This window comes from Natator depressus, chromosome 4 (assembly GCF_965152275.1).
Source record: "Natator depressus isolate rNatDep1 chromosome 4, rNatDep2.hap1, whole genome shotgun sequence".
Lineage (NCBI taxonomy): Eukaryota > Metazoa > Chordata > Testudines > Cheloniidae > Natator > Natator depressus.
Window position 1 is genome coordinate 24585507 of NC_134237.1, and position 27982 is coordinate 24613488.

The following is a 27982-nucleotide window of genomic DNA, read 5'->3' on the forward strand; positions in this document are numbered from 1 at the left end:
TTTTTTCCTAATTTTCAGGAACTGTTCTATTGTATTACCTGAGATGATGAAACTGGCATTTTTTCCTGATTTTTTTTTTTCCCCCCCCAATATAAACCTAAAACATCTGTTCCTGTTGATGCGCTGTTTAGCCTTAGTAGCACTGTTGGGCTGTGACAGCAGCCAGCCAGAGGGAAGGACACTTGGGTCTGTCCTGGATATATATAAAAAAAAAATTATTAATTTTTTTTTTAATTGGACCAACTTCTGTTGGTGAGAGAGACAGGTTTTCGAGCTTACATACCTTGTGTGTCTAATATCCTGGGACCAACACAGCTTCAGCAACACTGGCTCTGGTACTCCACCTTATATGTGGGACAGTTACTTGACAGAAAAGCCTGGAGGAAAGGAGGTCTGGATGGGAGCCAACACAGGCCTGCCATTCAAAAATCTTCCATATCATGTTAGATCAGGGAGAAAGCCTGCAGAACAGAGGGAAGAAATAAGAGACAACACAAGACAAGATAAATGGGAGGAGGAGGAAAAATTAAGTAGGATTAAGGCAGAGGTGTGAGGAGGAGATTAAAAACAAAGGAGAAGGGCCTACAGTTGGGGCTGGGACAGAAGAAAACAAACAGATACACATGGTATACTAAAGAAGGGAAGATGAAACAATAGTCACATATGTCTGGAAAATATGGGCACCCTAAGCATCACAGTAACAATGTTAGTTAACCACTGAATATAAACATAGCTTATTTTGTTACCACCAGCCCTCATGGTAAGGGATGGGTGAGTAGATTTTGTGCATTAGCTGGTAAAGCTTCATAAGTTCTTAAGACCGAATAAGGTACTCGGGTATGGACAGTAGGGGTCAAGTATTGCCCACAGATATATTCATGTAACGCTCACTGAGGTCAATAGGTGAGCGTGCAGATAACGTGATTGCAGAATGTGGCCTATAATTAGGGCCCTACCAAATTCATGGCCATGAAAAATGCGTCACGGACCGTGAAATCTGATCTCCCCCGTGAAATGTGGCTGTTGTAGGAGAGACCAGATTTCACAGAGTTGGGCAGACGGAAAGCGGCAACTGCTGGCCGGGAGCCCAGCACTGAAGGCAGAGCTCAGCTTGAGAGCTCGGTGGCCGGCCAGCAGCTGTCCAGCTCTGAAAGCGGCAGCACAGAAGTAAGGGTGATAATACCATGACCCCCTGGTACAATAGGCTTGCGACCTCCTCCCTCCCCCAACGACCACATTTGGGGTCAGGACCCCCACTGTTACAATACCGTGAAATTTCCCATTTAAATATCTGAAACACTGAAATTTATGATTTTTAAAATCCTTTGACCATGAAATTTAACCAGAATCGACCATGAATTTGGTAGGGCCCTACCTATCGTGGTGGACACATGTGAAATTGTTATAGTAAATACAGTGCAGACCATATACTCAGGTACCACATGCAATTGTATTATAAAATTACTTTAAGCAAACTTACTGGTAAAGCATGTTAATGCAATGTTGTGGTGGAGAATTTTGGGGGAAATTATGAAATTGTTTCCTATGACCATGAGGCTGTATTTAAACTAGCAGGTTTTTGCCTTAGCAGGAAGGATGGACTCCTATGTCTCTAACTTACACGTGTCTTCAGGTAGAAAATAAAATGCACTTTTTAAAAAGAAGGCCAAATTTTAGTTTGGCTCATCACCAATAGTGCTGGCAATAAAACAAATTACAAAAGATGAAAATTTAAAATGCTTTGTTCACTACGTGTAAGCTGTGTAATATATTCACACAGTCTCTAGTTGGGCATATTAATTAATCTTCAATACTGACATAGAAAGAATTTCAGATGAAATGAGTATTTCACAAATTTTTTCATAATGCAGTGTAAGCTCCTTGTGGCTCTGCTGGTTAGAACTGCTGCCTGTGGAACATGGTAGTCCTCGTTAGTCTGGCCTGTAGAGATATGGAGCAATACTCTACAAAACGTGGGCATTCTGGAAGGTGCAGAGCTTCTCCTGTGGAAGTGCAGATGGCCTTCAGTGAGACACATTTGCAGGTTTGGCCCTAAGCTACTTCTGACATTAGCTGCTATTTTGCAGACACAAAACACATTTGCTCAAGGTCAGAATAAATGACATGAAGGAACCGTTGACTTTTTTCTTTTAAAAAAAATTATAGCAAGAGAGTGCGAAAGTTGCAGTTGGCAATGCCGTTTTGCATGGAGGTGCATTTTACCAATCAGTTTATACTTACTATCAAAGCAAAGTTTTTTTTTAAACGTGTATATTATCTCTGCAGCTTTGGCTGACTTTGTGTACATTTAATGTTTGAGACTGTCTCTCTGTTAGTAAGAGAAATAGAATGGATAATTTACATACTTTGGGACCAAGAGGAATTACAAGGGTGAGCCCAGGTAGCCACAGACTTCAACGATATACCTTTTATTAATCCTGTTCATTGTATGAGTCACCTAAATGATTTTACTTGAAAAACAAAATCAAAGAATTCAACTGATAATACCTAGAGCAGACCTGTTCCTTTCATTTTTACCCATTCTTTTCATAATGATTCACCAGGCATTTAAGTTACCACTTGTCTCTCCTTCAATGCATTTGAATGCTACTAAAAAAATAAGACAGACACAATGGAAGTACCACACAGGGGAATCTCTGCTTAACTTTATTTTGATATTTCCAGTATTCCTTCAGTAGTCTTTCAGGTTTTTGCTGCTCAGCGTGCCGCTATCCAGAGTGGCAGTGGGCTAAGAATGTGGAAGTGGAAAGCCAGAAACTCTCCATCAGTGCCATCTCCTGTGCTTAGATGCCACTTCTGTACTAGCCTCACAGCTTGCCATGGTTTGCTAACAACCAGAGTGGAGGTAGGGTGGAGAATAGAATTTCTGCTGGCAGAGTTTCAGCAGTTAGTCTGTGACCTAAAGCACAATGATGTTCCTTGGCCCCAGTTGTGATCTTTCTCCTCCATCATCGCCGCTGTCAAGTCCCATGGAGTGGACCTGTTCAAGGTTTCAAGCTGATTAACCCAGACGGCTTCCAATCCATTTGAATCAAGGGTTTGTCAGTCATGCCATTGATGAGGCATCGCAGGTTTTCATCACATGAAACGTTGGTTACACAAACTTCTTTGTTACGCATCATTTTTAAAAAGACTCATTTAAAATAAAAAATCCAAACACTTGGAAGGGCCTGAAGACTGAGCAACAGAAAATGTGGGGTGGCAAACAACATGAGTGAAAATTCCTGACTTTTATATGAACATAATGTTTGAGCACATGTTTAGTGATCAAGCTATTCCCAGCAGTTTGAGACTGGGTACACATTTACAGGGTTGTATCAAACGTGTGCGCAGCTGATGTAAAATATACTCTTTTCAACTTATGTTCTAGAAAACTTGGATGTGCCTTCATATGTAAGAACTTTAAAATATGAAACAAAACATTGTCTCCCCCCCAGCACCTCACTCTCAGGTTATGAACATCTGAAAGAGCGAATTCAGATTTCTCTGTCATTCTTAGTGGAAATCTTTCAGACCCTTTCTAACCTTGACTGATTGCGTAGGTCAATAAAGATTTGGAATTTAAGAGACTTGTTAGCAAGCACTTAAAAGGTGGTGCCATTGTTCTTGTATGTTTATTTTAAGCTGTGTCAGTGGCCATGGAGTGAAGGATGCAAGGAAACAATGTGAAGTTGGCTGGAGTTTATCTTCGCATCTTAAAATAACACAGATGCCTCACAGAATGGCATGATCTGTAGTGACATTTTAGCTCTGTTGGCACACTGTAAAGTAGCCAACTGGGACACCATAGATAGACTTCAGCTTTGAAGCTTTGCAATTACTGTCTCAATACCTAATTTTTAAACTGCAAAATAAATTATTATAAATAAAACATTACCTCGTCAATCAAAATTACCTCTTGTAAAGCTTGACAGTAATTGTCAGCAGCCACATGAGAACAATACAGCTGTTGTAAAAACTGTTCCACACCCAAGGACGTTGAGCTTTTATTTCATAGTGTATGCTTGTCTAAAGTAAAATTTATCCCTATGCTTTTCATGAGGCTTCTCAAAGGCATCAGGGACATGTACTACAGGAAACAGTGTGCTTGATAATGTTCAATAAAGGCAATAGAAGAGGTATGCACACCCATGGAAGTGTTTTTTAAAAAAAGTATAAATATGAAAAAAGCAAAACTAAATCCCAACTGCTCTCCTGGTTTTTAAAGATCGGCTTGTGCAGTTGTGTAGTCTTTGCTGTAAACAAACACACACATTCCTGATGATAAAGTCCTTGTTATTACTTATTTGTAATTGCCCATGTTGTTAGTTGCCTCCACACCACTGCCACAGAATGGATCAAGGGACACGCAAGGAACTGGGGCCTATTTATATGTGTTGTTTTAGCCTTTTTTTCAGCCACCCGCTGGCCGTGCTGTCAATGGTATGTTTACCTCCTCAATTTAGCTCGCACCCAACCTAAAGAAGGAGGACAACTGTACCCTCCCTGGATTGGTAGTCTGACACCTTAATAGCACTTAATAGACCTACTGGAGAATACAATCTATCATCACTGTCCGGACATCGTCACTGACTGCATTATGGATATAACTCTGTTGCACACTCTGCTTTGCATCCCAGTCAAAAAAGGTGTGAAGTAAGGAGACAGGGTTTCACCGAAACTCTTCACAGCCTTCTTAGAAATGGTAATGAGGCGGATGAACTGGAAGGGTGGAATCAGCGTCAACGGAGAGCAGTTAAACCACCTCAAATTTGCAGACAATATCGTCTTGATTGTTGAAAACACTATCAAACTACAGAAAATGCTGTAAGAACTCGACACAAAAAGCAGCCAAGTCGAACTGAAAATGAACCGCTCTAAAACAAAAATTTATGTGGTCTGATGCCTTGCCAAAAGCCCAAATAGTCCAGGGACAACAAATAGAAGTTGAACAATACGTTTATTTGGGGCAAGAAATTAACGTGTGTCACGATCAGGAAGGCGAACACTTGTGAAGAAAGAAAGCTGGTTGGCATGCATTCAATTCTATCAAGGATGTCCACCAAGGAAAAATCAACAAGGCAACATGTGCCAACCTCTTCAACTCAACAGTACCGCCGGCAATGTTGTATGACACTGAAACGTGGGTGCTGACGAAGAGAGAGGAGCAACAACTGTCTGTCATGGAGAGGGCGATGGAAAGAAGAATTCTGGCGATTTCAGTCCGCAACTGACTCCCCAATGAAGTGATCAGAGAGCAGAGTGGAGTGCAGGACGTCGTCGTTGAAAGCAGGTAAAGCAAAATGCGATGGGCCGGGCATATAGCTAGGCTCATTGACAATAGATGAACTACAGCTGTCGCCGAGCGGTACCCACGGAACCTGAAATGACTACTCGGCTGACCTCCAAAGAGATGGGAAGATTTTTATCATGGAAAGGCATGGCCCCAAATGGAGAACGAAAGCCACAATAAGAGAAGAAAGGAAGACGTGTTGTGATTGGCACAATCTATATGAGGGCTGAAGGACCGCTCAATCAAGGTGATTAGTTGCCTAGCACAATGGGATTGTAATCCCTGTTGGAGCTTCTAGACATATCTGTAATACAAATATTAATGAAGAGTTCACAGAATCTTCTATCTGATTTTACACTGATGGGATTTAATTTTCTTTTTAAACAGTTCATAGATACTTCTTTCCTCCTAAGTAACTTGTAGTTGTTTTAGCATTAAGCTGAGCTAAAACAAGTTTAGGTCAGGACATGGTTGAATTTAGAGAGTTTATGCATAGTTTTTGGATTAGCTGTTGTCAAACTGATACTCTTCAAATCAGGGTGGGGACTGAATCTGATAGACATAACACTTTGATACTCATTGTTTCTTGGATCAACGGCATTAGACGGAAGTATTACCAGTGTATAACCTCTGAGATTTTAGAGAAAAATATCCTTAGTAACTTATTTAAAAGGACATATATTGCATAGTGACCAACTCTTAAGCCAATCAACATTTGAGTAGGTGGAATAATAAAGGGCAAGGCAGTCAAATATATCCAGATAAGTAATACTCATCCATATATGAGGGGGATGTTTTTGGCACTGTCCTATGAATTCAGTAACTTAACCTTTGCAAGGGACATGTTAATGTGGTTAGTAATATGTTTACAAATGGAAGGGAATTAATTTACTTCAAAAGACTATCCCCTCCCTTAACTCTGATTTAGAATATAATAAAATCCTAGGGAATGGAGGTTGTTAGTAACTCTGAAATGTTTGTAACTCTGAACAAAACATCCTGGTTGTTCTTTCAAAAGCTTACAACTGAACAATGACTTAATACAGCTTTGAAGCTTTACTGTGCAGAAGAAAAATGCTGTTTTCCCTTTATTTTTCTTAGTAGTTCAAGTTTAAAATGGTACTGTATTGTATTTGCTGCTTTTTTTTCCTCTCTACTGTTGCCTGATTATGTACTTCTGGTTCCAAATGAGGTGTGGTCGACTGGTCAGTTCATAACTCTGAGATTCTACTGTATTATCTGTCATCTATGCTTATCAAATTCATGTCTGTCCACAACGTGCTCATGCCACCTAGGGCTGTGATGTTATCAAATCAACTAAGCAGGGCTGGGCCTGGTTAGTAAGTAGATGGGAGACTTCCAATGAAAACTCCAGGTGATGTGTAGCTGATTCTGTAGGAGCTGTCACTCCTCCCTTTTTAAGTTCAATACTGAGCTAAGAGATTCAGAATGCTGTTGCGGGGGCCCTATTGCTTCTGGATGTGGTGTCTTTCATTGAAGACCTAAAACTGATGTTTCTAACTGCTTGTGATTGTTAAATTCCAGTGTGTGGTAGAATCAAGGTAGACCTGGTATTGCTTTTTTATATTTTCAGTTACATGGTGTTCTTCATTTCCTGTCCTAAACTTTTGTATAATATTACTGTGCATGTTGAAACAGCTGCCAAGTTTCATCCGCTCCAGAAATGATGCATTTATCTGCGTTGTGGTGGTGAATTGTATGGGCTGGAATTTCAAGGTGTTGAGTACCTCCTGTGAGGCATAGAAAACCCTCAACTCCTAATGACTACGGTTAAAGTTGAGAACACTCAGGATTGTGCTGGTTGAAGGCTTATAAAATTGTGTTCGAGATTTTTATATATCTGTTTTCTTGTTAAATGCAAACCTTTTATATTTGTTACTGTGAGTAAAAGGTACAGAATTTGCAATGTACATAAGTCAGTATTAAAAGAGAGAGGTTAAGTGCTGGAACTTCCCAAGTGTGTTACTTTTCAACTACAACATTGCATTAATGCTAATTTTTTTTGCATTTATAAATAGAACAATAAATACGAATACTATAACAACTTTCTTCTGACAGTTTCAAAGTTTTAAACAAAGGTATTAAATCCCATTCTACAAATTGAGGAACTTAAGTAAAGAAACTGTGACTTGCTGAGTGTCTCATAACAAGTCAGTAACACATTGGAGACTAGAATCCAGGTGTTCCAATCTGCAGTTCCTTGCTCTAGGCATCAGTGCTTAAAGCTGTAGAGCTGTAGAAACTGATGAAGAGTAATCTGAGCACCTGAGGTGTGATCTGTTTTGTTTATATGTTTCTTGAAGTTGACAGGGTGAAGGCTAGATTGCAAAGTTGAAGAACCTGTTTTAACCTGAGGGCAATTAGTAACTTTGTTTGGTAATGTCACCGTTTTATTATCCCCTGGGAATTTTTTATGTGCTGAAGTCCTCTTGGACATTTTGAATTTATTGCATAAGAATAGTTCCCAAAGCATAAGACAAGCATTGAGTCAGCCAGCTCTTAGGGAAAGAAAACATCAGCAGAGATGGCTAACTTGTGCGATGGCTTTCACACTGGGTGTCCAATAGACATTAAAGTCCTCCAGTGTGCTCCATATCATATTTAAGAAGGTGGAAGTACAAATCTGATTTTGCCCTTGTGACCAGACAGATTTAAATTTGGTAAAAAACTGCATGAGATTATTAGTTGTGTAGTGTTTGAAGCACATGTAGATATGGGAAGCACTATAATATTTTTATTCATTCTATAAAAAGTGTTACTGGGGAAGCATCGATGTAGAGAAAATGACTGTGAATATTAAACAAGTCATCTTTGTTAGCTGTCTTTATTCTCTAATGCTAGTCGTGTACTAAATACAATAGCTTTATCAATTTGCAAGTAGGATATTAAATCTGAAGAATAATCTAATTTATCCAGGTCTAAAACATTTCTTATAAAAATGTTTTTCAGCCTCTTGTTTTACTTCCCAAAAACAGAATTAGCTGTGGGATTTGATAATCCTGTGGCAGTCCTGCATGACTTGCTAGTGTTTCTTGGGCTCAGTCAAGCTGTTGCCGGCACCCAATGCCGAGAGGCAAAACAACAGCAGGGGTTGGTTCGCTACCCGGTGTGCTTCACCCAATAATCACAACGGGGTGGATAAGCAGAAAAGTTTATCTGCAGCTGCAAAAAGTACAGGGAGAATAGAATCTCAAATCCTGCACACAGAGCAGGAAGTTACACAGGCTTTTATACATCCTTTCTTCAGCATACTTACCCAATAGCAAGCTGCCCTAAGTATCCATATAGCCAGCCAATCCAGTTACCAGCTAGTTCCCTTGTTTTTTGTATCATTTGTTAAACTATACATAAAGCTGCTTTATTCAGCATTGTTCTTCCATATCTGCCCTGTTTGGCCTTGTTTAGTTTCAGGCAGTCTGACTCTGCAACATATTGTTGCAGATCCTCAGCATAACTGCTGCAAGTGCCTCCAGGAGGGGGGGGCCAAGGACACTTGGGCCTAGTACGCATAGCTGCTGTGAGTGCCCCCAGGCAGGGGGTGGGGGCCAAGGACACTTGGGCCTAGTGCGAGGGGGCTTCATCGACACTCGTGGTCTTCCATCCCCTCGACTTACCTAGTGGCCATGCCCCAGTGTTCCCAACAAAGCCTAGATAAATGGAAATTCTTCAGTTTTAAGATAGACCAAATGTTGTTTGGAATAGGACAGTACTTACTTGTCACATGAACTGTAGATAAATAGATTTGAAGTTGAAAATTTGACGCCTTTTCCAGAAATGATGCATCTCCTCTTTAACGTGATTGTGCATTACGAAGAGCTCTACGTTATTTGTTTCAATGCTTGTTTCCAAAAGTGGTTTGCCTTGGTTCTGCATTCCTAATGTTAAGAATAAAGGGGGATCTTCATAGCATTGCTGTGATGGGTTGGATCACAGAAACCCCCTGGGAGCTGGCACCTGATGTGCCAAGACTACTTCTGCTCCCGCTTTCCTGCCCTGCCAGTTTAGGACTCCAGCACCCTGCCTGGTTTGAGCCAGATGCGCCAGCCTGCTGCAAACCCAGACCCAGGTCTGAACCACGTCCCCTAACAGCTGTAGGCTTAACTGACAGCAGCTTACAGAAGTGTGCCTGTCTTTAACACTCAGATGCCCAACTCCCAATGGGGTCCAAACCCTAAATAAATCTGTTTTACCCTGTATAAAGCTTATACGGGTAAACACATAAATTGTTCGCCCTCTATAACACTGATAGAGAGAGATGCACAGCTGTTTGCCCCCCTTCTCTCCGTATTAATACATACTCTGGTTTAATTAATACGTAAAAAGTTATTTTACAGAAAGTAGGATTTAAGTGGTTCCAAGTAGTAACAGACAGAACAAAGTGAATTACCAAGCAAAATAAAATAAAACCCGCAAGTCTATGTCTAATAAAACTGAATACAGACAAAATCTTAACAGTTCCAGTAAGCTTCCTTTTACAGACTAATCTCCTTTTTAGTCCGGGTCCAGCAATCACTCATACCCCCTGTAGTTACTGTCTTTTGTTCCAGTTTCTTTCAGGTATCCTTGGGGGTGGAGGGGCTATCTCCTTAGCCAGCTGAAGACAAAATGGAGGGGCCTCCCAAGGGTTTAAATAGACTTTCTCTTGTGGGTGGAGACCCCCTCCTCTCTCCGATGTAAAGTCCAGCTACAAAATGGAGTTTTGGAGTCACATGGGCAAGTCACATGTCCCTGCAAAACTGAGTTCCTTAACAGTCAAGCCACGTTCCTGGGAAAGTTCAGATGTGGACAAGTTCTATTGTCTGTTAAGTGCTTCTTGACTGGGCACTTAACTTGCACATTCCTTTCTCAAGAAGCTGACCAAATGCTTCTTACTAAGGCTATTTAGAAATCAAGCAAATATACAACCAATATTTGTAACTTCAACTGCAAAAATGATACAGGCATAGAAATAGGAGGAATACATTCAGTAGATCATAACCTTTACAGAGATGTTACATGGCATATGTAGCATAAAACATATTCCAGTTACGTTGTGTGTGTATATATACATTCATAAACATATTTCCATAGAGCTTATTTCCTTCATTATACACTGCGTACATCAGGCCAAAGCCTGGGATTCTGAGTCTATTCAACTCTAATTTATTTGATAGACTTGCACTAAAACCTACGCTGTGTCAGTCTTTTGTATAATTTATATCATTTTTCCTTTATAATAACCAATCATCATTGTCTCACTGTTTAGGTGCTTTAAGTGATGTCCTTTTGTCTATTTATACTTTTTATTTCTAAATTAAAGAACATTCCCCGCACCTGTCGCTATACTTTGAAGCACACAAGGTTTCATGTTGCTAACTGGAAGTATTCTTTAATTATCATCGAATAGGTGACCTACTGTCAAACAACAGTTGTCTCTCTAAATGGATTACAGGGAGTTTGTTGCTCAAAATGGGCTCTGTCTTCCAACTGCAGCAAATAGTTCACATTAACTATATTGATCAGAATAACTTGTATCTAAAGTACAGGGAACATAAAAACTAGTTTTGACTCTAAATTTCAGCTATTTATTTAACTTCTATGGATTAGGGAGGTGAAGAATAAAAATAAGAGGACAAGGCTATGAACCAAGCAGTTAGACAAGCTGTTCAAAAGTGTCTGTGCCATCTGGATATACAGGAAAAATTAGCACATTAAAATGGTTAACTCTTGTATTCAAAGTTGTCTGATCTTATGCAAGATCATTCCTCATGAGTCAGAAATCAGCAGTGCAGTATAGTGTCTTACTCAGGCTGTAACTGCCTGACTGTGGTGGGTGATACTGTGAATTCCACAGCTGAAGAAGTTGAATTTAATTATAGTGCATTGGTAAATGAAAGCTTGAATAAAAGACCCAAGCTAAGAGGGAATCTTTTCATATTTTTGTCATTGTTTGTGATTTTGAGCCAATCACAGTCTAGGAAAAAATTCCTTTCTTTCAAATACTCACCAGCTTGTCTTTCACAAAATCCTACCCAGCACAACTGATTCTTGCAAAAAGATTTTCGTAACTTCATCTGATCTTTGAGCAATCACAACTTCCAAAATACTGTCAGTGGAAAGTCAGGGTAGTGTCACAGAACCACAAACCCACACAAGGCAATAAAAACCTTTGTTCTAGAGATTGCTTAATCTTTTTGTCTTGCTGTACAATACGAATAATGTTCATGATGTCGTGAAAAACTCCCAACAGGTCTTGTGGTTTTCAAATGTCTCAGTTTTCTTCAGTGATTAGTCACCCACAAAAGCAGTTAATTCCTTCATATGCTGCTTTGTCATGAACGTTACTTCCATAGCATTTCAAGCAGAAAAAAGAAAAAATCTCATGCATTTTCTATTATGTAAATGTGGGAAGGGGAAACTCTTTAGCTAAACTAGTTTGTTAGATGGATGGCTTAGTTTGGATGGGATTGTTAACTTTTCCCCCCCTTTAACCATTGCAAGTGATGGCTTAATTAGAGTAGTACACTTTATACTCCTGTAATTCAAGCCTTGTTAGAATTTTCCATAATAAATGCTTCCCCAGTTGGTTTATTGTCAACAGGAATTTATTAGTTCTCGTGGAGGGGTCACTGCTAGCTTCAATTTTACATTTGCGATGGTTATTTCTTTGCATTTCTTCTTTCTTGCTTAGTATTTGCTATAAACAAAAAAAATGTCCACACTAGAGACTTCTCTGGCAAGCACTCTGACTTTCACATCGCTTGCACTTAGACTCGTGGCTGGACATGTCAGTTTTGCTTAAGGGAGGCCATTGACAACAATAAGCAATAGAGACTTGGTATGACTGCAGAATATTCTCAAGTAGAAGTATTCATACGCCTGGAACTATAGTAGGCCGATATACTAAGACCTAAATAACTTTGTCTTTCATATGTCTGATCTGCAAAACAACGAATCTTACCACCTTAAATATATAAAAAAAATACACTGCAATTATAAAGGCCAATAAAATCAAGGAAGTGCAGTGCTAAAGCTAATGTGTCTTTAGGTAGTAATGCTATTTAAACTCTGTAATAGATGTACTGCAGTTTTTAAGATTTTTTTTCCACCAGTGAAGTTGGTTTTGGTATCATATGTTTTGATATAAGGATTATGGGTGGACAGAAATAGAAGGGACCATGATTTGGGTCCTTGTAAGTGAGACCACCTCTCTCCCTAGATGAAACTGATACAGTTGAGATCAGATGAGGACTTGGGCAACTGCTTGTCGTAGGGCTGGAGATAGGGTACCTTAGTGTAGGGCCCTCAGCTGAAGGATTCACTTCTAAGTTTGTTTACTTTGAAGGAACGTTTTCGGGCCCTTCTGTTTACCTGAAGGGGGATGATATTGGGTGATTGGGGGTGGGGGAAATTGATAGATTAAATTTAATCTATCAACCAGTCAACAGATGTTTTATTGTACACTTAACTAGGAAGAATTAAAAGCACATTTTTCTATGCACATCATATGAGGCAGGATGCAGTGATAACTTTTTATAAACTATAAACTGTTTACCCTTATTTACACTTCTAGACATTTTGTGGCTAATCAAGCAGCATCTTGTTTATACCAATATTGTCATTCACTTCTTTTATACAGCAGTTCATCTAGAAATTTATCTGCAGAAACTGAGTTATAAGGAAAAAATCTTTGCTTGTCCTGTATTTCAGTATGATTTATTCATGTTTGTTATCTGCTAGTTTCCTTTGGCACAGTGACTACAATTTTTCACTGATCTTGCTTCCTTTTCAGACTGGAAGAATCATTAATTTATTGGAATAAAAAATGCAGCTACTTCTTGCCTAACCTTATTATGATGGTCTGGGCAAGGTTCTTATAAACTCATTTTTCAATTTAATGTGCTGCTGATCAGTTTCTGTTATGTAACATTTTACTCCTAGAACTTTTTGTTGTTTCACTTCATTGACATAAATAAGGCTCAAATAGTCAAAAAGTGTTTAATAGTTTTTGGTGCTCCCTACTGCAGTGCTGCCGCTGTTGGCTGAAAGAATACTGGACTGAAGAACTTGCTCACAAGCTGCCTGATGTCTTGGAAGTTGAGAATTAATTCCATTTGATTAACCATTGTCTATGAAACTTGTTTGATGGTGAAAGGGGGTTTGCACAAATGCTGAGGTGCTTTATACACAGAACATTTATTTTAGCCTCACAACTAGAGGGCTGCTTAGGCCTAATTTTTAAGCCAGAACTGGACCCAAGCCCAAGAGAGTTGAGTTGAGTTTTCCCACTTCACCTGACCCCTGACCCTTCTTTCCTAACCTGTGTCAGCATCTCCACTGTTGTGGCTGCATGCTCTGCTCCTGCTGCCTGCCGCCCGCTATAAAAAGACCATAAGAATGGCCATACTGGGTCAGACCAAAGGTCTATCTAGCCCAGTGTCCTGTCCTTCGACAGAGGCCAATGACAAGTGCCCCAGAGGGAATGAACAGAACAGGTAATGATTAAGTGATCCATCTCCTGTCGCCCATTCACAGCTTCTGGCAAACAGAGGCTAGAGACACCATCCCTGCCCATCCTGGCTGATAGCCATTGATGGACCTATCCTCCATGAATGTATCTAGTTCTTTTCTGAACCCTGTTACTGTCTTGGCCTTCACAACATCCTCTGGCAAGGAGTTCCACAGGTTGACTGTGCGTTGTGTGGAAAAAATACTTCCTTTTGTTTTAAACCTGCTGCCTATTAATTTCATTTGGTGACTCTTAGTTCTTGTGTTATGAGAAGGAGTAAATAACACTTCCTTATTTACTTTCTTGACACCAGTCATGATTTTATAGACCTCTATCATATCCCCCCTTAGTCTTCTCTTTTCCAAGCTGAAAATCACCGTCTTATTAATCTCCCCTCATATGGAAGCCATTCCATACTCCTAATCATTCTTTTTGCCCTTTTCTGAACCTTTTCCAATTCCAATATATCTTTTTTTGAGACTGGGCACACAGTATTCAAGATGTGGGTGCAGCATAAGATAAGTAAGTAGGTCAGTAGGCTAAGACAGAATGTCTGAACCAGCTAAGCTAAGAGGGAGAACACCCAGGGAACCGTTTACTAACAATGGACAAGGTAAGATAGGAATGGACAGGGCATGCTACACAATCATTGGTTCCTGCAAAGTAACCAAGCCAATCCCAAAATGTGGTGCAGTGTGTCGTAAAAGTAATCTAATGTGTAAATGTATAAAAAAGAAGAGGTTTGCTGTGTAACTGTGGGTGTATGGTACTCTCTGTACCCACCCCCTCCACTTGAGTCTGATCAACTCAGTGTAGCTTTGCTGTCTGCCAAATAAAGGAACCCGCTTGATGAAATCTGGAGTCAAACTGAACTTTTTGGATCCCAGAGAACTGGATGAAGTGTTCTCCCAGAACTGGACAAGGTGTTCTGAATAAGCCAAGTGGAAAAGGTCTTGGAGGGAATCCCAGCAACTTCTGAACCTTCAGCCTTAGCAGATACAGTTTTAAATGTTATCCCCTTGAGCAAATAAATTGTGGCGATCTCAGCATTCTACTACATATATAATAGTTTTTACTTAGCTCGTTTTACATTGTTTTAAATAACATATAATAAGACGACATTGTCTAGCTGCACTTAGTCTTTAAAAATGTGTTCAGTAGGATTGCCGCAAAACCGCAGGAACAGGACTGTGAGCAGTGGCTGGCTTGAGAGGTTGTGAAAACAGCCCATTAGTCTTTGCATGAGGAAATACCAAAGTAGAAGGTGGCGGTGGCAGCAGCTTCCTCCTTTACAGTGTCAGCTTCAACACATGGTAGAGAAGTCCCGGGCCTGCCTTCAATATAAAAAGAGAGCAAGGTTTGGTTTAACTGAATACTGAAGCACCAGCTAAAAAAGACCGTCTCTTTGCTTGCTTCTACCTGGCTTTACTGAAGTAATTATCTCATGTCCTGAGGAATCACACGGTGTGAGACTATGAAGATAATATATAACATATTCAGATTGTCAGACACTGAAGTTAAGTTTTAGAAATAATTAACCTCATGAGAACATATAGCTAATGAATTCTAAAACTGTGACTCATGAACAAAATATATGCTAAGTACAAGCAAGTAATTGTTCAAAGGTACTAAGTTTTGTGCACACTTTATCCAGCCAAGAAATGTGTGAATATATTTTCCAGAGAGACTAATGTAAAGATCACACTTCTGACTGAACAAGTTATTCTCTTGTTACAATTAACGCCTAAGATTACTACAGCTGAGATGGACTAAAAAATATTATTTTCTTAATTTTATTTTTCACGTGTTAGAGTAACACTTTGTGTATAGTTGATTTCACTTGTACCTTTGTATAGTTGGTCAGTTCCCCTATTTCTGTTGGTCTTTTGCAGAGCAACAAGAACAAAGACACATTTTTAAAAAAAATCGGAAAACATGATTGTAAAACCACAAAAAATAGCAAGACGACTTTTAGGCGTAGTACCTGAAACTGCTTTATACTCATTTAATAATTAACTGGTTTGAACTTGGACGGTTTCTTCTTAGACATTTAGTATAACATATACATTTGGATGTGCCATACCTGATAAATTCCCTGACCTTAAAAATGTTAATGTATACATCCATAGACATCTGTTTCACTGAAACTACTGGAATGCGCACTTACAGGCCCTCAGTGCTTGTCTTTACAAGATAACTGAAGCAGTGAATTACTTCCAGGGGTAGACATATAAAACAGCAGGTAAGACAAACGTTATATTTCATTATTATATGGCAGATAACTCAAACCATGTGATAATACACATGTATTCCTGGCTCTGCCCCTTCCTTGCTTGCTCAGTGACCTTGGGCAAGTCACGTCCCCACTCTTTCCCTCAGGTTCCCCATCTGTAAAATGAGGATAATGACACTGACCTTCTTTGTAAAAGCTCTTTGAGATCTACTGATGAAAAGTGTTATAAGATCCAGGTGGTATTATTATTTTATTAACAGGAAACAAAACCATAACACAAATGTTTTGTCGGTTTCCTTTTTTATGTGGTGTATAATTTCAGCCATTACAGTAATAGATAAAAAGTACCTGAATTATTTGTATAACATAAAGGGTTTTTTGGTCAATAACAAATATATGGAATATTTCTCATTTTCCTTTGCTTTAAATTACATCTGATTTTGTTTTTGTTCAGATAACCCTTAGCAAAAGTCATAGTTTGGCATGCGCACATTCAACATTTTTACGCTGTCATTTTTTTTTTTAGAAGTTACAGCACTGTAAATTGGCTATCCACTGACCACTGTCTGAAAATAAAACTGAGTAGAAAATTCAAACCACAGGCCAAAATGGCAAAGCCATTAAGATACTCTAGTTTTTATTGCAGTTGCCTATAGGATCTCATCAGTGGCTTCTCAGAGAGATGCTACGAATTGCTATTCGATCATCTGGAAGGACAGGAAAAAATGGGTTGCTCTTTGAGGATGCAATATTTCACTGTTTTTAGACAGAAAAAACCTGCTTTTATACAGGATTACAATTAGGAAACATCCTCAACCCCACACCATGCCAAGGGAGGGCGGGTTGGGGGGGGGAATTGAAATAAAGCTTGAATTATGCAGAGAGCTTGCCAGCCTGGTTTGGTTGTTATAAGAAGTGGTAGGAAAGGCCATTACTGGAACAGGGCCCACTAGCAACTTGGAGTAGTACGTCAGCATTTCCATTTTTTTTAAAGCGTTTATAATTTGGCCATTAAAATCTTTCAGCCGGCTTAAACTTCACAGATGCTGGCTGCAAGCACGTTCCTTTGGTTTTGTCCACGGGTTAAAAAAATAGTTCTGCCATTGTCACATTGTTGTAATTTAAAAGTGGGCTTTCCGGAGGCTTAAAATGCTTGACTAAAAGGAAGTGTAAAAAGTTTTGAGTAATTATATTTTTAACGTTTTGTGTGTATAAACCTTGTTTAATCAGGGCTGATAAATGAAACTAATCATTGGCAACTGCAAGTAGGAAACTTTTTGCAGAGAGGTGGGGAGTATTTGCCTCTGTTTCAGCAGAGGTCAAGCTTTTGCTTTAAAAAAAATCTTCAAATGTAAACCTGTGGCCTTCTCATGAATGTGCAGATAGACTGAAAGAAATGAGCTCGGTGTGATGCTAACTCTGAAGTCAGTCTCTCTCTCGCTCTCTGGCTTTTGGACTTAAACATATGCAATGTTATGGACCAGATCCTCAGCTGGTATAAACTGGCGTAGCTCCTTTGACTCAATGGAGCTTGGTAAATCCGCTGAAGATCTGGCTCTCTGTTTTGATGGCATCTGTCCAGAACAGTTAAGCATCTTCTCATCCCAACCGTGCGTGTGTTTTGTGCCCTTTCAGCAAGAAGGATAAATCTTTGGCATATTGAATAAATGGAGCATATGTTAGGGGCTGATTCATGTTGTCTAAAATCTATAAACTATATTGTAGATCCAATTTAATCCTCAACCAAACAGCTTGTGCCTAATTATTGAGGTTAGAGACACAATAAAATTCCTCAGTCTTCATTTCCCTTAGTATTGTGGTTTACCTATGCTGCAGTGACAATAGCATGCAATTTCAGCCTTAATTATTCATTTCCTGACTATGGTTAACTATAGCCAAAACCTTTTAAATATTGTTTTAATCCATTTTTATAAGTTAAATAAATGGAAGGGGAATGAATAAAATGAGAATTTAAAGAATAAATAGTGTTTACCAGATATCATCTACAGGGAAGAACAGCTTAATGGATTTAGCTAATAAGGTTGGGCTGGAAGGTGGAATGTTTTGAATTACTTTAAATGTCATAAAAATATTAATCACATGAGAACAGCTTGCTGTGTGTTTATAGAACAAAGTTCATCTTGTTGGTCTGGTCTAAATGGACTTTTTATACAGATGGAGTATAGTTTCTTCTGAAAAACAACAAACAACTTTGGTAGAGAAGTTTGTGTGTGCATGGTGGATTTATTATAGGGGTGCAAATTAGCACTGAAATAGTTTTTGTTTAAAAAAAAAACAGGAGAAACTTATTTTTAAACTGAATATATTGTTTATGAAAGGCAGAAAGGCTGCCAGACCTGGATACTGAATTAATTTATCCCCTAAAGGAGTACTGTGGTATCACTAGAAGAACTAAATTTCTTGATGGAGATGGGACAGTCCTAACTCTACTGAATTTTGTGGTGTGGATGTCTCCACAAATGATCTAGGCTAAAATCACTGTCTGACTTCACTGTGATCAGTGAAATGAGACAGAAAGGTCTGACTTGTTGTAAAAACCTGGCCAAATTTGAACAGGTGCCTTACGTATCATCCTTTTCTTGTTCCATTGAGCCACCCAGCCCCCCTGGAAATTTGGAAAATACAGTTTCAGCTTTGGGTCTTCTCAGATCTTTGACATTCGCCCCTTTTGAATGAATATTGAGTGTAAGATTTTAAAAACTTTTTTGTTTTCTTTTCGTTCTACATACTCTTCATAGATAAAAAATTGAAATAACTTACACCGCATTTGCAGAAATTCTTGATTTCACAGTTTGTATGATACTTCATTGCAAAACATAAGCAGCACTTACAGATTGGTTGCTTAATAGTGATGAGCCAGTTTCCTAAGGTTCATTGTCCTTCTTTAGTATACACACAGTATTTCAGATGCTTATCCAAAACCTGAGTTAATTGTTTAAATCTCTTGCATCTGCAAAAATAGGCTGGAAGTCTCAAAAGAGAATTCTTGTAGGACTGGAAGCATCATATGGCAAAGTCTTTCTCATTGTATTTTGTTGTTTTCTAATTCTGAATGGAATTGGGAAATACTGCAACGTGATATTTGCAAATATAGCTGGAGGGAGGTATTGTTCACAAATGCAAAATGAATTTAATAACATCGTTTTTAATATTTTGGTTGAATGTTAGATTCTTCTTTTATCTGAGCAGGGTTATCTATCCTTACTGACTAATGCATAAACTAGAAATATTATATTGGAAGAAGCAGGTGACTTCATAGATACAAGAGGAATATTTACTGTAATAGCAAACTTGTTGATGATTTGCAATTTTGCAGTTTTAGAAACATTTCATTACTTAATAATTACCACAAAGTCAGACCCAGAATTACAACAAGACTCCAAGCTGTTTAAAATGTGTGTTGGCTACATGGCTTCACCAAGTGTGCAGAACAAATACTTTATCCTTACCTTAGATTCTGAACTAGCAAAGTCAGATTATGACAGAAATCTGATGTGGTACAGGTGGGTTGTCTAAATTTATAAAGTCTGAGATTAAACCTTACTTCAAGAACAGAGAGGTGTTGTGGATCACAAGGGCTGAATAACTGGACCTAGTCTTGGATAATCCTGCTCCCTTACCCTAGGGCCAAAGGCTACGTGTCTGTATTCTGGGAGATGACCAAGGTAGTTAGAAGCTGTGGTAATAAATATCCTTGAGCACAGGATTTTTTTCTCCTTTTCTCTTATTTCCCCTTTAAAAAAAAATGGTTTTACCAGCAGTACATTCATAGCATTACTTGTGCGGTATCTAGTTATTTTAAAAATATTATTTGATTATTTAATTCTGGACTCCAGGATCACTTTGACTCCTCTTATGTCTATAAACTCTTAGTCCACAATTTAAACATGTAAATTGTTATGAATAATACAGGGTTTTTAGCTGTACCTTGTGTAGTTGCATTTTTAATCTCCCAAATAGTAAATGGAGATATGGGTATGTATCAGTGGAATCTAAGTCTAACTTGACTTTTTACGGATTCACACTAATGAATATCTTGAGTGAGGTAAACCTAAGTTTGAGGTTAGCATAGGATGAATAAGGGTCAATTTGGTGGTGGCAAATTTAAAGGAAAATCCCCCAAAGTTCTCTGCCAGTCTAGTAATAGTACCTTTACATTATATACATTTTATTAGATTCCTCTTTGGTTTACCATAAACACAAAATGTATATATGATAAGCAGAAATATGAACTGAAGTGTTCCTAAATGTTGATGTATATACATTCGACCATTGCTTACGTATAAATTTCAAAACATGTAGAATATGGTTTCTGTCATGCTGAAAGTACAGATAATCTCCTGAAACAAAACTTTGGAGGAATAAAACACTCTAAGTGTTCTGATTTTATCATTTTTGTTATGGTGACAAACTATTGCAAGAAAAACATTTTGGAGACTCTGTTTTATGAATGGGTTTTGTGGTCTTTATATTGAATTATACTAAACAAGAGCTGGCATAAATTTACTACTGTTGTGGAAATTAGATTGGTTCATCTTCTGATCAGCTGGTGTCCTTAGTTACACCAAAGGAGAGCAAGAGACCTTCCTTCCAATTAGTACTATCAAGCCTAATTAAGTGACTTTTTTTAATGGTAAAAAAAAAAAAAGTATTTAATGATTTGTGAAAGCCCTGATGGTTTGTTGTCCTCCTCAGCCCACTTTACCCACTAAAATCGCTATCTGCAAAACTGGCATTTAAGTCATGACATGGCAAAGTAGGAGATAAATCGAGTGTAGCTAGAAGGGACACGTATGATACTGCAGGCAGACAAGCTTTAAAACTATTTTAATACATTAGCATATGTCACAATACGAAGAGCATTTGTGCTTATTAAAGTACTTAAGGAAGCATTCCATTTGGTCGAAGTGTTGGAAACACTTTGCGTTTCAGCCTAAATTATGAATTTTTCTTTTTTACTGACTTGCATAGCCACCGTAACATTTTTCTCATTCTCATCTTGGTGGCTCAGTTTGCTTGGTAAGCATTTTCTCTGTGATCTGAGATAAACCACAGATTTAGCGGGTTGTGGTCTGGAGTCAACAAACCCAAGTAAAACTGTTTGGAACGTGAAACACATTTATTACCTAGTCTCAAATGTATTTAGGGTAAAATTAAGTAATGGTATGCTGTCTGACTCCAAAGGCTAAAAGAATATTGTGAACTTTTTTAATGATCAGAAACTGAATTAACTTTTTTTTAAATAGCATTTTTACATGTTCATTTTGAAGACAAAATAAGTTTGCAGATCATTAGAAAATAACACTTTGCAAGTACTACTTCAAACTACTGTATGCATAAACGTATCTCAAACTGAAATGTCATTTAAAATTTTTTCTCTCAGTCTAAAAGTTAAGGACCAGTTATAATCTCCTGAAAACTTTAGGAGAGGGCTGTCAAAGAAAGGATGATAGAAATGTAGCTATAATGTTGAGAGTGTTCGTGTTTCTTCGCTTTCCCATTTTCCTGAACACCTACATCCACTCTGGTGTTCTTTGGCAGGAGAGTTTTAGGAAGGAGACTCATCAGTGTGGTGGTGTGAATTACTCCTCACCCTTGGAATATGGTGATAATTCCAGGTCTAAAAATAGGAGATAGCAAAGTGTAAAATTCTGGTTGAATCTTTAGGTACAAAACTCAAACTTCAAAAATGAACATTTTTCATTTTACACTGCTGGGGCAGCTTAGATTATGGCAATTTTTCATCGATAAGTATATCGAACTATGGAACGACATACATGTTTCATGCTAGCTATGGTCATAATAAAAAGAAATCTTTCTATGCGTGTTGCCATTTGTTCTCTTGTTGCTTTTGTTGCTGTAAATTGACAACTCTTCAATTAGAAGTGATTAATGATGCACCCCAGTGCTTTATAGGTCTTGAGGTCAGTAGTCTCATAGACTGGAAATTCTGTGGGAAACGGGGAGAGCAGACCCGTTCCTCCAAAGGGACAAAAACCTCTCTCTGTTCAGAATGATCGTTGAAGTGTGCATAATGTGTCATCAGTGATGAACAAATGCTGAAGACGCAGGGCAAAAAATGTGTGTGTTCTCTCTCTCTCTCTCCCCCCCGCCCCTCATATTTAGCCAACATATATGGATAATACACATATCTCCATTTGCACCAGTTAGTAACAAGCCACACTTGTTACCTGAGGACTTTACTCACACACAGGAATTTTATTATTAGAAGGTGATGTGTCCTGGAAGTTAAATGGAAGGGTAAATATTTTAGCATATAAAAGTTGAGACTGTAAATGAACAGGACTGGAAGCTTCAGTTATATAGATTCAGCTGAAATATCTGTTTAACTCCATTTCTGGCTTTCCACACTTTCCTGCTGCTGATACAGTGCTGATCTGGAGAGCCTAACCGATACTTAGTAATTAAAGTGCAACCTCAGTTGTCTGCTCACCAATTAACGGAACTCTTCACCAGTCAGCGGCATTCCAGAAGTAATGTTCCAGCTTCCCTTATTCGAAACCCGATTCCAAATATTTTTGGAAAATCAGGGTTGTATGATTTGGGATGATGTATAATTGCTGCTTCCTCGATAATTTTTGAAGTGCCACAGCTCAAGTACCAAATACAGCCAACAATGTCTTAAAATATGGAGGTGAGCCATTCTTCCATATCACCTGCAAAAAAAAAAAAAAAAAAAAGACTAATATTGCTCAGCAACATCTTATATATTTGGTGAACTCAAACAGTAAGTGATCTTTAGAGGAAGATGCAGTGTGTGTGTGTGTGTGTGTGTGTATATATATGTATATATATATGTATATATACACGCAACTATTTTATTATGGTTATGTACTTTTTATTGTATTTTGTATTTTTTACGACACAGACACCTTAGGTGAGGCCCTCAGATACTAAAGGCTGCAGTGGCAACATGTAGGTATCACAAAGTTTGGGTGTTGTTCATTATGTCCGTTACCATCCCTCCCCTTCTATCTCTCCTCCCCCGCCATTTGCATCTGTTAGGAAGAATTTTTGTTGCTATCTGCAAAGGACTTGGAGTTATGTTAAACTTATCTTGGAAGACCTGAAAGAACACATGAGGTACCAATAATAACTTCATTTGGCTATAATCCTTCAAAAGCAGAACTGCCTTTTTTAGTAATCAAAAGAAGCTTTGTGCTTTAGCCCTGCTCTAAGGATGGTGCTGTGTTAAAACAGAGTCTGACTGGTGCAGTTGAGTTAAATGAAGTAATATCATATAAAGGGAAAGGAAAACAATAAGCAAACTGTTGAGATTATGGCTTATGGCCATTGAAAAGATTGTAGTTTAATCTAAAACTTAAACAGAGATCAAAATGACTTCTGTATATTACTTGTTCTTATTGAAAAACCAAAAGCGTTAAGTGCATATATGAGCCCTTTGTTATATGTATACTGAGGTAACATAAAGTGTTTCTGCAGCAACCTGTGACATTTCTGGCCATACAATTGTCATGGCTGCCATTTAGTGATCAATCTGAAGGAAACTTAATTGAAACTTGTGTAGTTTCTTGCACTCCTACGTATGGTTGGCTGTTTTGTTTTGGTGGGCCCTCGATGTTGTTTTGGAGTAAGAGAATCCAGTTTGTTCATTTTTTTTCGTCATATGTTAGCTGCAATACTGTAGACTCAAATCCAGTAATCTCACTTTCTTTGCAGGAAATAATTAAGCTTAGTGAAAATTCACCCACATTTAATGGGGGAGGAGATAGATAAATATACTTTAACAGGTAAAGTATTTCAATAACCTAGCAATAAAGTACATGTATTTTTAAATTTGTGCATGTTTTTTTCTATTTTAGAGCGCACTCTGCACCAAAGCCCGATCCTGTTCCTGTACAAAAGGTATGTTTTTTTTTTTTAAATTTCTACCCAGAGGTGTAGTGTGTCGCACTAGTTCCTGCACTTCCTTCACTCGATTCTTGATACACACTAGTAGTCAGTCTGTTCTTTTAGCACAACATATTGAGTTTTCCTATGTTATGTAAAGGTCTTGTATACCAAGAAATCAGAGTGCTTTTCTTAGTGATATTGGTCTTAAAAAAAAAAAAAAATTGGGCAAGAGTACAGTGATTAACAATTAAAAAGCAATAAATATATATTACCTTCCAGCTTTTTCATCCCCAAACACCTATTTTCTAACTATTTTTTCTTACCTTATTGATCGCCTTTATGGCAGCATTGACCCATCCTGAAGGGAGAAACCACTGTTCTTTCTTCCAAAGAGAAGCTATAACCTTTCTGTGCTCTTGAAAGGAGCCTAGCTTGATAAAAGTGTATAGAACAGTTCATCAGAGTTCTTCCCAGTAGTGGAGAACCCTTCAGAGTTCACGCACTGTTGGAAAATACTTTTAGGCAAGACTATATATTCTAAATTTTAGAACCCTTGCAAAACATCAGGTTCACATTCTTTTTCCAATATTTTAACCAGATGGAGGCAGGTAGGAAGTCTTTACAGGACAGATGCATGAGAACAGTCTACACCGCTCAGATCCTAAAGGCGTTTGAGGAATTCTGTTCCATCTCTGAAACACACATCACCAAAACCAGAAAGTAAATAATAGCCTTCATAGTATATGGCTTGTTCCTTTTCAGCTGTTTGCCAGTTGCTGCTGTGCCCCTTGAAATACCACTTCATGTACCCCATATCCAGTGATGAGCTGCCAGAAGCTCAAGAACTGGTTCCTTCACTCGCTCCAGGTCTTCGGCGGCACTGAAGGACCCGCCACGGAAATGCCGCCGAAAACCCGGTGCGAGTGAAGAACCTGCCGCCGAAGGCTTGGAGTGCTGCCGGGACAGTAAAAATTCACACGGGAGCCTCCCCAGCTGAGAGCTCAGGCGGGACAGACAGGATGGTCCCTCAGGCCACATTCTGTCCGTCCCCCCTGAGCTTCCCCACCCCTTTAGCAACCGGTTCTAAACCAGCTTCAAAATTTAACAACCAGTTCCCATGAACCGGTGCGAACTGGCTCCAGCTCATCACTGCCCCATATCCTTTGACAAAGCAGCAAATTGCTACATATGATATAAAATGTAATATTCCGTGTGTGTGTGTGTGTGTGTGTGTTTTGAATTTGGTTTGAGATGGAATTTGAATTTTAAAAATTTATTAAGCAAACTTTCATACCATATATGAGTAATCTGGTGGCCTTTACATCTGAGTGAGTCTTTTGTTTAATCCTTAAACCTTATTGAAGCAAGGATATCTTGCATGAGATAAGAGTAGCTAATATCTAGGGTTTCTAAGTTTGTTGTGTATGTTAGGATCCTTCCGTCTCCAAAAATGCATGTGTCATGTATCCATATTTTGCCAATACAGTACAAGTGAAGTTTTTTTTACTGCAAAACATATCATCTGTCTTGGTTTGAAGCAAAGGGAATTCCCTTCTCTGTTTCCAATGAAAATGTCTATTCAGGATTTTGCATGTGGTTGGTGTGCTTTGTATGTTTTTGTTTTTATTTTATATAGGGAGAACCTAAAGAAGTAGTTAAGCCTGTGCCTATTGCATCTGCTGTTGCACCCAAAGTCACTTCCACAGTGAACATGGCCTACAATAAGACACCAAGGCCATTTGGAGCTGTATCTTCCTCAAAAGTCACTTCCATTCCATCACCGTCATCTGCCTTCACCCCAGCCCATGTGACTGTTCCGTCATGTGCTTCCCCTCCACCATTGGCCACTGTCACTCCTCCCCTATTCATTGCATCTGGACTGCATGTTAATGCCAAATCCAGTACTGACCAGCGTTCACCTGCACTGAATGCTGCTAAAGCTGCAGTTAATGTCCCATGGCAGCCCAACACATACAATACAACCCTGAACACGTATACCAACGACAATGCCCAGGATGTGGCAGAGGGACAAAGAAGAGGATTCAAAGAGAGCCAGGTTGACAATAAACAGCAAAATGGGTAGGTGGCTTCAGGGCACTTTGTTTGCTATGAGGGACTTTTCTTCCAGACAATTTACTGGGCTGTGTTTAAGGGGACAAAACGCATCTTGGAAGAGTTGGGTTCTTTTCACAGAACATCTCTGTGAAAAAGATAAATGTGAATGGGCTGGCTTTAGGTATAAAGTGAGCTTAGTAGAGGATCTTCTAAAAGCATCTTGTGTCTGCAGTATAATCTCTGTAATAGAGTTGAACCATATGAGATTTGTTGAAAAGGCAGTTGCAATCATTCATTTGATGCGTTTTGAACTTTATAGCAAGCTCAGTAGTATATTTTTCAGTCCCGGCATGGTAAAGAAAGCAGCAGGCACCCAAAAAATGCGAGGCAGTTTGTCGAGAAGGGCCATCTAGAATTGGGGAAAACCAGAAATCGGATGCTAAGGAAGAATAAACTTGGCAATGGATGGCCACATAGTGCAAGTTAAAGCATTTCATCCAGAGTTTGGGAAAGAAGGCAAAATCTAGAACTTGTTATATTTGCTACATACAGGAAATTAGAATGTTGGTATGGGGATAAGATCAAATTTGAACTGAATCTAGTTTTACATTGGTTCTAATGCAGCTTTCCTGGAAAGTTCAGTTATGCAGAAGTGTGTCCATCTAATTTAAAAAGCCAGCATTAAAATTCAAGTGTTTGAATATTTTTAGCAATTCAGAATTGTCAAAAAGGCAACCTCTAGATATTTTGAAAGTTTGAACACTCACTAATATGTCGGCTGAAATTTAACATTTTAAAGACACTATCGGGATAGTTTTGGGCATTGCTGATGTGCCGCAAGTCTTTAAATCAAGCACATAAAGCTACATTTTGAAGAAAAAATTGTTTTCATGTATTTTACTTAGTTTGCTTTCTTACAACTTTAACTTAATTTGTGAAGTTCAAGAAGTGTTTTGCATCATTACCAGAGACTTTTAAAGCTAGTAAATATAAGTATTATTCCACTTTTGTTCAGAGGTCATCAGAAGAGCAATAACAAAAATGTGGTCCTGATGCAAATCTCTTCTGGTACATTATGAATTTGGTTCTGAACTTGAGTAGTAACATACAAAGAGAGAGTCATCTGTATCTGAACTAAAGTACAGCACTATGGTTTCAATTATTCCACTTTAAGAACAAATAATTGAGCTAATTACATATATATTCCTTTTTATATTTCAGAACAAATTTCTTCCACATGTTCATTCATGTAATGCAGGCCTTATGCATTTTATATCACACTGTTGTCATGGCAATTTTAAGACTCTTTCAAACAGATGATGGCATTATTCCACACAGCTTTAAAAATGGGAAAAAGCAGGCAGTCCTGAAGACTCACTCCATACTAGGAGGCTCTGGTGAACCATCCATATACTTCCAGGAAGGGTACTTTTTGGAAGAATAATACAGGGAGCGGGCTTTCAGCTACAGTAACTAGCACTGAAAAAAACACAGACTGATCTCAAAATCAGCTCTCTCTCAGGGAAGTAGTGCTGCAGGCCTAGAATTAGCACTTCAGCAGTCAAGATAGGATGGCTCCTTGAGCAGCATAAGTGCATAATAATAAATTCAGTGAAAAAAGAATACTATGTGAAGAAAATGTCAACTGATTAGTGAAGAAATTCCTGTCTTCCTGCCAATCTTAGCAGAAAATTCTAGTGTGGGAACTTGGAAAAGGTTTAGTGAGGTTGTGAAAGTATACTCTCTATTATAATAGAGGGCGACAGTACAGTATACTTGGACTACAACTTGATTAAGCACCACTGTAAAAATCTTAAAGCCTTAAAGTGAAAATGACAAAAGCATATACATCTGCATCTGTCTAGGTAACAGTACTTTCAGCTTGCTTAGTCACCATACTAATTAACAAGTAAAGTTCTTCCTTGCTTAACCCAGAATTGTTGGGTAATTGTTGAAATAACAGAAGGATGCAAGTTTGAAATAACGGGACCATCTG

At 38.6% G+C, this 27982-nt stretch overlaps 1 protein-coding gene across 24 annotated transcripts in view; it reads left to right on the forward strand.

Moving 5' to 3' along the window:
- The window catches only part of PDLIM5 (PDZ and LIM domain 5), a 185022-nt gene that overhangs the window by 73710 nt on the left and 83330 nt on the right, over nt 1-27982 (forward strand). For 19 of the 24 annotated variants that reach the window (XM_074950615.1, XM_074950635.1, XM_074950611.1 and 16 more), the window contains 2 exons: nt 23901-23943; nt 25568-26010. In XM_074950615.1, coding sequence (XP_074806716.1) covers nt 23901-23943; nt 25568-26010 — 486 coding nt within the window. The remainder of the gene's footprint in view (nt 1-23900; nt 23944-25567; nt 26011-27982) is intronic. The other 5 variants (XM_074950625.1, XM_074950631.1, XM_074950633.1 and 2 more) reach the window with 2 other exon arrangements.